At 32.9% G+C, this 12,387-nt stretch overlaps 2 protein-coding genes across 2 annotated transcripts; one reads left to right on the top strand and one right to left on the bottom strand.

Annotated features, from left to right (window-relative positions):
- The first annotated feature begins 995 nt into the window (after window positions 1-995).
- LOC127087339 (casein kinase 1-like protein 2) lies at window positions 996-6,512 on the top strand. The gene is made up of 14 exons (XM_051028225.1): window positions 996-1,364; window positions 1,482-1,522; window positions 2,166-2,235; window positions 2,345-2,493; window positions 2,578-2,673; window positions 2,779-2,849; window positions 4,093-4,154; window positions 4,245-4,308; window positions 4,391-4,475; window positions 4,559-4,685; window positions 4,818-4,900; window positions 5,010-5,076; window positions 5,243-5,385; window positions 5,963-6,512. Exons 1-14 carry the CDS (start codon window positions 1,289-1,291, stop codon window positions 6,251-6,253), a joined length of 1,425 nt encoding a protein of 474 aa, XP_050884182.1. The 5' UTR covers window positions 996-1,288; the 3' UTR covers window positions 6,254-6,512.
- Window positions 6,513-10,048: 3,536 nt separating this feature from the next.
- Window positions 10,049-10,354, bottom strand: LOC127082548 (uncharacterized). The gene has a single exon (XM_051022783.1). It carries the CDS (start codon window positions 10,352-10,354, stop codon window positions 10,049-10,051), a length of 306 nt encoding a protein of 101 aa, XP_050878740.1.
- Between the last annotated feature and the right edge of the window lie 2,033 nt (window positions 10,355-12,387).

Genomic DNA, 12,387 nt, shown 5'->3' with positions numbered 1-12,387 from the left:
AATCCATTGTTGCATTGTTTCAATGAAGAATCTTCCACGGTGATCAATATTCACCAAATGAGTCCAAATCTCTATAGCTAGTGGACAATCTCTAAGGATGTGCGTTGTTGTTTCCTCAAATTGGACACAATGAATGCAATAAGGTTCTTGCAAATGCGACTTAACCATCCGCTAATTAGTAAGAATCCTATAGTGTGAAACTTGCCACATGAAAGCTCTCACTCGCTCCATAACATCCAAGTTCCAAATCCTCATCCAATTTGAAACATTTTCATTTAAGTGATGTTCTGCTAATAAATGATATGTTACTGCAACATTAAATCCTCCCCATCTATCTCCTGGCCAAAGACAATCATCAATGTCATTCTCCATACTAGGAGGAAGTATAACAATACTGCGTTGAACAACATTGTTTTGAAACACATTACGAATCAAATCTAAATTCCACTCGCCCTCATTAGTGTTGACATCACATAATCTTCAGGTGCTATCCAACCACTTAGCATCTCCAAAAAGGATATTTGCACCATTTCCAACCCCTCAAAATTTGTAATCTTGAAATTTTGATCACAAACTCACAATAGACTTCCAAAAAGCCGAATCAATTGGACTCAACATAACTTCCTCATTTATATTGCCACATCGACCATATTTCCTATTAAAAACTTGAGTCAAAAGACTCTGCTCCCCTATCTTCAAAGCCCATCTTAATTTCATAAGACAAACATCGTTTACTTCAAATTTCTCAAACTCAACCCTATCATATATTTCGAAAGAGTAACTCTATTCCAATCTATCATATAATTTTTTCGACTTTCTTCATTATCACCCCAAATGAAAGAACTAATTTATCTTCTGAATTACATTAAGAATTCTTTTGGATAACTTATTGGTATCAATTAACAAGTAGTAGAGAGCACAAGTAAATTTCACTATTTAGTCTAGTAGTACAAAATCGAAGCTACGTCGTTTAATGTAGTTGCTGACTTGAGCCAAAAGTAAGAAAAGAAAATACGTTTGGATGTGAAAGCGTGAGGGGAGGAGAGGCATCATCACGATCCCTCTCTCTCTCTACCCTAATAATCACCTTCATTTCAGAGAGAGAAACTTTTTTTCTTCCATTTTTGTCCTTCAACTTTTCTTCATTCCCGTCTCTATCCCATTCCCTTTCCCCTTCCAATTCTCTTCAGCTACACCGACTTCCAACTCCATCCATTTTCAATTTCCGATTCTCAATTTCCCAATTTCTAGGGTTTTATTCTCGCATCTAGGGTTTTGACCCGATCGAATGGAGCCTCGTATTGGGAACAAATTCCGTCTTGGCCGCAAGATTGGCAGCGGATCCTTCGGCGAGATCTATCTCGGTATGATGTGTTTCCTTCAATCTTCTTATCTGTGATTTTTTTTTGTTGCTGTACGAATTATCTATAGTTTATGTTTTCTATTTAACTTTGAATTTGTGTTCTTTTTGCAAAATTCAGGTACTAATATTCAGACAAATGAAGAGGTTGCAATCAAGCTTGTGAGTATTGATATATTCATACTTTAATTTGGAAAATTTTGACTTTAATTTTCATTTGTGTAATTTCCAAAGCACAATTTAATTGTTTGGTGGTGAGAGTTATTTTAGCTCATTAAGGTGTGATTTTACTGTTTGTCATCTTTTGTTGGAAAAGTTGTATACTATTACTAGTGTCCTATATTGTTCAATTTTAATGAGTTTACACAATTGAAATAATGAAGGTGTGCTTTAAGGGATGTGTGGTGGAGTTTCTAGAACAAAAGAAATGTTTTTTAGACATCTTAATTTGACATTGGACACTTATATTCGAAGTAAATGTATTCTATTCGATTTCCGATTTTATCTTAATTATTTCTCTCTCCTTGTAATATGAACACACTTAAAGTGAGTTTATTTTATGTCCATGCTGGCAGAACAAATGCGTTTTTGTTTGAACTTTTGTTGAGGAATTAATTTAGCCAGAGGTGATACTAGGCGTGCGCTGTTCACAACTTTAAAGAGGCCTTTGGCTTGGCTATTTACGCATATTATGATTTATCGTGACATTGATGATAATTGACTTATTGAAGAATAATTCTGATTGTTGAGGATTATGGATGTGTTTAATTGATATTTCTCTCTTTCTCATTGCTTTTGGATTCAGGAAAATGTCAAAACCAAGCATCCTCAATTGTTGTATGAATCAAAGTTGTATAAAGTACTTCAAGGAGGAAGTAATCTCCTATCTTACTGAATTTCTATCTTTCCATTGTCAATGTTTACCATATTAGACTTCATATTACTCATTTTAAATGTTTTTGGTTGTCTATCTGTATTTGGCAGCTGGTATCCCAAATGTGAGATGGTTTGGCGTTGAAGGAGAGTACAATGTTCTTGTGATGGATTTACTAGGACCTAGTCTCGAAGATTTATTCAGTTTTTGTAGTCGCAAATTGTCCCTTAAAACTGTACTCATGCTTGCTGATCAGATGGTAGGATTTCCTTTATTTCTTAGTAAATTTCTTAGTTTTCTTTCACTTGATTCTTATTATAGGGAAATCTTGAACAATTTGCAGATAAATCGTGTTGAATATATTCATTCCAAATCATTTTTACATAGGGACATCAAGCCAGACAACTTCCTGATGGGTTTGGGGAGGCGTGCTAATCAAGTATTATTTTAAGTTCTCGCTTTTTCAATTCCTTTTTTTTTTCTCTCTCCCTTTCTGTCATCTTTTGGATTGGATTTATCCTTTTCAAATTTACTTCATTTGTAGGTTTATGCCATTGACTTTGGTCTCGCTAAAAAATACAGAGACACCTCTACCCATCAGCATATTCCTTACAGGTATTTTCTGTCATTTTTACTTAGCTTTTCTGAATTTATCTGTAATGGCACTGTCGAAACGAATTTTTACTAAAGGAAATTAGAACTACAGTAAACTGATAATGGCAAATGCAATATATCTGAAAATGCAAAGTATTATTTGTTGCATGGCCCTGACCTGACTATTCACTTGGATTGGTTTCTAATAGAAGAGTATTAGCTTTAAGATCGGGTGGCAGCATTAGGTTGTGCTTCTGACATTGTTGTCAATTGCGGATAGCGGAAAATAGCAGTTTGTTAAAATTCCACTATGCAATAGTGATATAGTGCCACTATAGCGGCTATTTGACATCATTTGTACTAAATGGCGTATCGTGGAACAAAAGTGATTTGTCCAAATTCAGCTACAATATAGTGGTATGGCCCGCTATAGTGGCTATTTAACAACATTGGCCTCTGGTTTTGTATTTTATGCAGAAGTGATTTTCTTGTTTGCATTGTTAGAAGATGCCAAAGTAATCTATTTTGCTCTAGAGCTTTGAGGTTTAGAATACTATTGATATTTTTATTCACTACCAAATGTGGATGTGTAACAGAGAATTGCTGGAAGAATTTAATGTACCCACCATTGTAATAAGTTATGAGAATTGATAGGTCTGGACAGACAATAATCAAATCTAGATTTTTTTTGTCGCAATAGCGGGTGCTAGTTTCTACTTCCTCGTGTACAACAAGCTGTTGTTAATGCTAAACTACTTGTATTATTGTATATTACGTAACTTCTCTCTAAAGACTGTTACAATCATCAGAAAGAAATTTAAGGCATTCTCCATTTTAGAGAAAATGGCAAGGTCTTAGGTAATCTGTATGTGTGTGTAGAAAGCATGTAGAATTGCTGGTAAGAAGGGTTGAACAGCTGGAAGATAGTCTTATAACTAGAGGTAGAGGGAGGCGAAAGAAAACTGTAGGACAAGCCATTAAGAGAGATTTAGAGGATCTTTTTTTGGACCTATTATGTGATAGGACTTTATGGTGTCAATTGATTCATGGAGTCTATCTTACCTAATTGAAAAGGCTTAGATGTTGTGTTGATTGTTTATTTCATCTTTATTTTATTTTACTTAATTTGTTATTTTATTCAATCACTTTATAATAACTTTCAATATATTTATTTAAATGCTACTTGCTTATTGTATTGTAGTTCTTAGTAATCAGTTTATTTGTGGTTTTTCTCTGAATTTTAGTTGCTTATACTCCTTTTCAGAGAGAATAAGAATTTGACAGGAACTGCTAGATATGCTAGTATGAATACACATCTTGGAATTGGTATGTTCTCAATGAGATCTTCATCCAACTCACTTGGCTTTGCATCTATTGCTTTCTGAACATTGGACATGTCTGATCATTATTTTTCAGAGCAAAGCCGTAGGGATGACTTAGAATCACTTGGATATGTTCTTATGTACTTTTTGAGAGGAAGGTAATTATCCTTGCCATTATGTTGTTGTATCGTCTTTATCAACTGATTTTAATTTAATTATTTATACATGGTATTTCTACAGTCTTCCATGGCAGGGATTGAAAGCAGGTACTAAGAAACAGAAGTACGAAAAAATCAGTGAGAAGAAAGTTTCTACTTCTATTGAGGTAAAGCTGTATTATAAGTATTATTTTGGTACATACTATTTTTTATTTATCCTAATAAAATGTGGCTTGCTTTTTTTTGTTAGTCCTTATGCCGTGGCTATCCCTCAGAATTTGCTTCGTACTTCCATTACTGTCGGTCATTGCGGTTTGATGATAAACCAGATTATGCATATTTGAAAAGGCTTTTTCGTGACCTTTTCATTCGTGAAGGTTTAAGTCTCTTTGTTTTCCTATTTATATTTTACTTTGAAATTAGTAAGGTCTTTGATACCTAGACGGTGTGGTCATGTTTTACATTTTAATGTCACTTATATGTTGTCCGGTGTTCTTTTGTTGCTCCAGGGTTCCAGTTTGATTATGTCTTTGATTGGACCATCTTGAAGTATCAGCAATCTCAAATTGCCACTCCTCCTTCACGTGCCATTGTAAGTCATGGTGTGCTATCTGGTTGCGTTAATTGTTCTATTGTTTAGGTTTGTTAATTGTTCTGTTGTTTAGGTTTTTGTTTGTCTTACGGAAAATGATATAATGTAGGGTTCTGGTGCTGGGCCAAGTTCTGGCATACCACCAGCTGTTGTGAGTGCTACTGATAGACCGACAGGTATAGTTTTATTTCATTTTACTTTCACGAACCTGGTCTATTATTTAAATATGGTTTCTTACTTTATCAACTCAACAATCTATTAGATATTCTATGTAGATTTTGTGTTCTTTTATGTTGTCATTTATCTCGGTCTTTTCATTTTTATGCGGAAATTTCTGCTTAGGTGGGGAAGAGGGTAGACATGCTGGTTGGTCTTCATCAGATCCTGCTCGTAGAAGAAACTCTGGACCTATTGCAAATGATGTAAACTTATTTAGACAAAAAGCCCCGGTTCCAAGTGACTCAACTGCATCTAAAGATGCTATGGTCAGTATATTCATTTATAGATAGGACTGCTTATGACCATGACCGAGTTTCTTGCAGAAAGCTGAAAGACTATGTTATATGTATTCACATTATATTCATTTATTTCTTTCATACTACCTTTCTTGTTTAAGAAAATGAAAGTCATTTCCCATTTTCCAGGACGGAAAAGAAATTATGAAGCTATAATTTTTTGCTTCGATTCTTCTAGTCATAACTAGAATTATAAAGTATTGGCTGTTACATTTGTCTGTGTGTGCACAATTGAAGCAAAAGATAAGCAATTAATGCAAATATTCTTCTGATGCCATCTTTGTTTTAGAAAAGTAACACAACTCTGCTTCAGATTTTCTACATCTAAGCATTTTGTGCTAGGAATATACTCTATGGTTCCTGTTTTCCGGCAAAAAGAAACTGAACGTGCTTGTACTTTTGGGTTAATGAGGAGTATGCATTTGTTAGAGGGGATAGTAATGATTTTAGTCATTTATGACATTGCCTGCTTGGCACAATACACAAATCATTATACTGCAGCTAGTTTTCATGTTATTTTTGACATTTTGTGTATGGTTTTATGTAGTTGTCTAGTTCTAATTTCTTCCGACCAAGTGGATCCACAAGACGAGTAGGCGCTGTTTCCAACAGTCGAGATGCAGTTGTTGGAAGTGAAATTGAACCCTCTCTTCCTCTTGCAAGGGATGGTAGTCCTGGATCACTCCTTAAAACCTCTGGTGCTCAAAGAAATTCACCTATCACATCAACGGAGCTCAAAGGAACATCCAGCAGAAACACATCAAACATAAAGAATTTTGAGTCAACTCTCCGAGGTATTGAGAGCATGAATTTCAATGACGAGAAGGTACAGTATTAGCAGCCGACACTCGATCACGTTACTTGGTGGTAAAATTCTAAAAAGTCTTTTACTTTTTATTGAGTGGATTGTTGTCTGTCGTTCATTTTATTGAGGAAAGCTACAACAAGTTGGGAATTGACCCTACAAGTATATAAAAAAGATGCTTAAGGGGTCGATTTCCTGACAAAGCTTTACCCATTAAAAGGTTTCTTCTGTTAATACAGTTTACATTTTACTTGTATTGGTTCCACAAATCATTCCTCTTTTATTTTTCTAATTATTACTTGTGCCTCGTGCTTTTTTTAGCCTCTTTTTTAGAGGATATATATATTATATTTCAATTTTTTATATTTACATTCATGTGGAAAAACTGTATGTACTGATTCGAAAGAATGACATGCATTCCTTGCAACACTCTATTATGGGGCGGGGAATTAAAGATTTTGTACTCAAAGATGTGAACCGGTATCACTTCACTTCTCATGAGTAATTCTTAAATGAATACTTACAAGTTTTGTTTTTCATGAAACTAACAAAAATATGAACCTATAATTCAATTTTTGGATGAAGAATTTTTATGATGTTTTAAAAATGTCTGCAAAAAATCCATTTAAAATTACGTGTTGGATTAACATCTGGGATTAACTGTTGACATCAAGCTTAAAGTTTGACACGCGTACTTTTAATAGAATAGTTTGTAAAATACAAATATAATGTAATGGTTGAGTAAAATATTAGTACAATTTATACATTACTAAGTATGTATTTTAATGGTTGAGTTAAAAAAGCATGTATTTTAATGCTAGACAATTACTTGCGCTTGACTAAAGTGTTACAATAAAGTATCGTAGAGCGAAATTCAAATAGCAATAAAGTTTAAAGTTTGTACTTCTCATGTTAAAAATGAGTTAGGAAGGTACTTAGGCATACTCTAACCGGGAGGAATTCTAAATAGACTACAAAAGATATTTTTTAACAACTTTTAATATAAATGTCATATTCTTCTTAAAGAAAATAGCATAACTATAACACCAAAAAATGAAAATAAGAAAATTGAGCTAGCAATTAACAAAATTGAAGAGTGATTTATGTTAATGGATGCTAGCAAAAACATAAATAAATTTTATTTACAAATGCTATATTTTATACACAAATAAATTATATTTTATCTTTGTTTAAATGTATACTTAAAGCTTGTACATATGTAAGATGTTTTGAGTATTAATTGGATGACTTAAACACACATGTACATTGATTTAGTATTTTTCATTGTAATCATCCTCTCTTTCATAAGACTATGGATTGAACTTAACTAGTCAATATATTTCCACGAGTGTCCTCTAGGTCCCTCCTATATAAAAAAACAAAATCACTAAAAGATTGCAACACTTTTTAACCATGTATACCGAAAATAAGATCTCATACCATAACACCAATATAAAGAAGAAACTACATAGAACGACAATAACTACATATAGTTAAGAGTCACCATAAAAACTACACCATGATGATTTCCATTCATCTTAGCATCATACACATTGAAATTCTTATAAAATTGATTCCAATACATTAAACAATTGAGATAGAATTCTACAATATGAGACATATTATTGTAGAACTAGAAAATGCTGGTCTCGTTACCTTAAACATGTGTCTCTGGAGAGGAAGAACAAAATAGAATTGATGACTTGGATAATGGAATAGAACAATGGTGGAGTGGAGGGATATGCATGAAGACAAATGAAACAACATGAAATAGAAATATGAAATAGAAATATTTTTGGAATGATGGAATAAGATTATATTTTTATTAGAAGAGAGATGTTCAATTTTTTACCAATAGAGAGAAAAAATTAGTTAATTGGTCAACTCAATGTTCAAAATATATTTTTTTAAACAAAAAAGCCTGCAAGCAAAATACGCCCCGCCCTCGCCCCATTTTTAAAGTGGACTAGATGGGGCGAACCATCTTAAGGCATCAAGCCGAAAATCTCAGCTCGATCAGTAAAAAATGACGAGTCAAACGGGTCTAATCCATTTTGCCACCCTAGTAAGAAGCACACTCAAGGTTAGAAAAATGAAGCAACCTCAACTGCAATGCATACCATTAACAAATGTCCAACAAAGAATCTAATGAGAAAGACACCATATGAAGCATGTACAAGTCTCAAGCTAAGTGTTTGGGATGAGGATATGGAACACCAAGACTTAAATGAAATAATCTAAAGTTTATGAGGTCCTATGATATTTCATGTACTAAAAGAGTCAATAATGTCCTAATACAATTCATGACCAAATTCATGGGAGTCAATGATGCTCTAATAAAATAGGGTTGATCATAATACTACATAATATTCACCTTTTAAAGTTATGTATTATTTTAAACCATTAACATCTCTTGATTTATTGTCATTATCTAACACTTCTCTCTTAAAGCATAATGATGGAAAGTTAAGATTGACTTTGTAAAGAAATTACAAGAGCAAGTTAAATTATAAACTAAAAAGAAAAATGGAACATAGACTAACTATGCAAATAAGGGCAACAAGAAAATGGTTTTTAAACTCAGAGACTAAGTTTGGGTTAGTTTCTCTTACAAAGAAAGTGTAAATTACAATCTAGGAGTGATGGTCTATTTCAAATATTTTCTAAGATAAATGATAATTCCTAAAAAAAAATGGAGTGGCCGACCCCATAAAAGGGAAGACAACCGTTATTTAACTATTTTATGGACTAATTATATGAATAATCTATAAAATGTATATTTAATGTAAAATTAAATAAATAACACAATACCCATAAAATATTCATAAAATAAAATATTAAAGCAGTATGCTTAATCATAAAAACATAATCTCCATATCAAACTCAATATCAACAACTAAACAATAACATATAGATTTTTCTAACTTTGCGAAATAGAAAAACTAAACAACAACAACAATAACATCAACAACCAAAAACAACACTAAATAACAGAAAAAATACATTCAATCTCAATATAAACAACAACTAACATTAAACAACAACTAAAATAATAATCTCTCAACAAAACTATATCAACATAAACAACAAACATATAACATCAGTCTCAATAAATCTATAACGTACTTATCTCAACAAAATCAAAAAACATATAATATCAATATCCAGCTTAAACAACAACAATATTTAACCTCTAGAGTTTCAGGTCTCAACAACAACAACAAACAATAACAATAACAACGACGGCAACAACAATAACATTAATGTAAAAAGAGTACTGATGTTTGACGTACCAAATTTGTGAAAAATAAGTGAAAATGATTTCGGTCTTTCATTCTGAAAAGTATCAAATGAGAGCCCTGTACACATATCATCTTCATATTGAGGATGATATGTGGTTAGGACTCTTCGTTAGGGTTATGTGTGTTGTTCTTTTTATGCAAGAGAAACCGAAAGGTCCTAGCTATATATATATATTTGGAGGTAAAGACGTGCAATGGGTTGGTCATATATATATATATATATATATATATATTGGTTTAGTTTATTGAATAGCAGAGTGATTAAAAATTTAATCATTCAAATGCATTAGGATTCAACATGAAAGGAGAGGGGTAGCAAGTTATCCTTAGCCACCATTTTCTTTCTTATTTCTCTTGTTTGAATCTAGAAATGATAAAGTAAAAGCAGTGTAGCATTTATTCAAGTTTTTGACTTAGATAATAGATATTATCAATGAAACCACTTGATAAAGGCTTTAAATGATGAAGTTACATGTAATACATGAAAGCAAATATATATAAAACAGAAAACGCAAAAATAACTATTTCACCACCATCCATAGATAGCTTGAGAGTAAGTGTTTTTGATCCACTTGAAGCTTTTTCTTAAAGACCCTTTCATTTTCCCTTCAGCACCATATAATTTGTAACCAGCAATTCTCTTTTTCCTCTGCAATTCAGCATCATCGAATCTCCAACTTCTTGAAGTGCTTTTTCCTCTCTTCATTTTCATCTCCTTGTTACATGTTTGGTTTGGATTATAAACGTAGTTGGCACTGTAACACCTCAGATCTTGCATGCTTTTTGGTGCCACCTTCTCTTCATCTCTGCATGACTTTGATCTGAATTCCATGATGGAACAAGAATAACAAGAGAGAAATATTGAGGTTGTGTTTTAAGAAATGGCTGTGATTTTGGTCTTTAATAGGTTGTTTCTATGTGGTTGATGGAAGGTGTAGGGTAGGGACTTATCCAACTTTGCTTAATAGAGTAGAATTGTAATGAGACTTTTGGGTTTAACTAGCTTTCACTTGTTGAAGTGTTAATATCGATTTTGGGAAGATGCCAAAAGTACAAGTACAAATTAATGGACAGACATGAAAACACTGATGTTTAAGAGGATAATGGAGAATCAACTCAACAACCCCACATTTGTACATCGTTAGAATCTTTCTTATATGTCATTCATTATTAGTTTTAACAATTTAAACTCCTCTTGTATTCAATGCAATTCATTCAAACTATTTACCTTGAACTTTCCTTTTTAATTTGGATACACTATGCAAAACGTGCCTGAAAGACCCGGTTTTAAAATCATTTTGCGGGTGTTTTGACATCCAAAATAGATTTTATGAGAGTTTTAAAAACTCTCGAAAATACAATACTCATAATTTATAAACGGAGATATTCACTAACCGCAATATTAGTCGGAGAGCTTGTACTACGAGAATTTTAAACCTCCAAAATATTTTGGAGAGTTTATTTTGTGGTAATCGGAACCTCATCTAACATCTTATTAATAAAAGTTTTTATTTTATTTTTATTTTTTGGTTTATTTGGCGAGGATTTGAAACCTCCGTCAATTTGGTTTATTTTATGGAAGAATAAAATGAGGTGGATGATGTGCAGAACAATCAGTCCAACATTCTGTAAACAGAGTCACTAATACTGTAGAAGCAAGCTTCAATCCAAAAAGAATTTTGATGAAGACAACATGTATCAATGCAAAAAGAGAAGAGCTTCAAGAGAATTCAAGCATCAAAGTGATCAAGCCACATATGCATAAGCAACATTTGGTTCAAGCTTCTTTTTCAAGCCAACCTTTTGCAAGTTTGTTGATTCACTTCTAAAGTATATCTAATTCACTCTTAGATTAGTATACAAGTGTTCAACAATCATGATTTACATTTCCATATTTAACCGAACCATTTGTTAACATGTTGAAATGAAAGACACATTTTTCTTAAAGTATTTTTCTGCATTTCAACAGTGTTAACCGGTTAACCATATGGGTTAACCGGTTAACGACCCTGTTTTTGAACTTCACTAGTTAACGTTATACACGTTAACCGGTTAACCCATTTGGTTAACCGGTTAACACTGTTCGTTTCAGTGAAAAATGTTTTACAAAAACTCATACCTTTTCATTAATTTTTATGAAGAAAATTATACCTTTTTGAAAAGGTGTTTTGTCAATATAAATTCTTGATTTTTTAAAAATGAAAATTCACCTCCAAGAACTTTCATAAAAACTTAAGTTCGCTGGCTGCTTCTCCTAGGATTCCCTATTCGGGATTTTTTCTTCGGAAAGGTGTTAACCATGTGGATGGAAAATGGGCTCAATATGATAAAATGGAGTATTATTACTCAATCTGTAGGTTTCCAAGGGCTGTTGTTGTTTCGGGACAACGTACTTCTCGCACACTTTGTTATGCGAAGAAATTGTCTGTTGATGATCGAATGCTACATTATGTCATCTGCCATGTTTTGCTGCCAAAAGATTAAAATCTTTCACAAATCAATGACTTGGAGATGCATGTTCTATTTGCTGTGAAGAACAAGATCAGAATTAATTGGCTTCCTACTATGATGTATCATCTCAAACAGCAACTCACTCTAAAAACGAGGCTGCCCTATGGTCGTCTTATTTCAAGGATTTTGGAATTAACCGACATGGAAATCGGAAGAGAACTGTTCATTTCTATGACCACAACCGCCAATGAGATCAACGGAGTTACTATTATGAAGAATAACAGTATTGTTCAATGCAACGACGGATCTTACAAATATGATGACGGGTCTTCTTCTTCAAACTTCCCTATCCCGGAGGGTGGCATTACAAACGAGTTCCTATATACCACCATGATGAGCCAACACCGTGAAACC

The sequence above is a fragment of the Lathyrus oleraceus genome, chromosome 5, assembly GCF_024323335.1.
Source record: "Lathyrus oleraceus cultivar Zhongwan6 chromosome 5, CAAS_Psat_ZW6_1.0, whole genome shotgun sequence".
Classification (NCBI taxonomy): Eukaryota; Viridiplantae; Streptophyta; class Magnoliopsida; order Fabales; family Fabaceae; genus Lathyrus; species Lathyrus oleraceus.
The sequence above is the reverse complement of the archived record's forward strand: the minus strand, read 5'-3'. Positions and strand labels throughout refer to the sequence as shown.

Bases quoted from the DNA above. Each gene is read 5' to 3' on its own strand.
- LOC127087339 (XM_051028225.1), top strand. From the start codon at position 1,289: ATGGAGCCTCGTATTGGGAACAAATTCCGTCTTGGCCGCAAGATTGGC. The intron at 2,236-2,344 runs GTAATCTCCTAT...TGTATTTGGCAG, and splicing joins TAAAGTACTTCAAGGAGGAA to CTGGTATCCCAAATGTGAGA. The intron at 2,850-4,092 runs GTATTTTCTGTC...ACTCCTTTTCAG, and splicing joins CATCAGCATATTCCTTACAG to AGAGAATAAGAATTTGACAG.
- LOC127082548 (XM_051022783.1), bottom strand. From the start codon at position 10,354: ATGGAATTCAGATCAAAGTCATGCAGAGATGAAGAGAAGGTGGCACCA.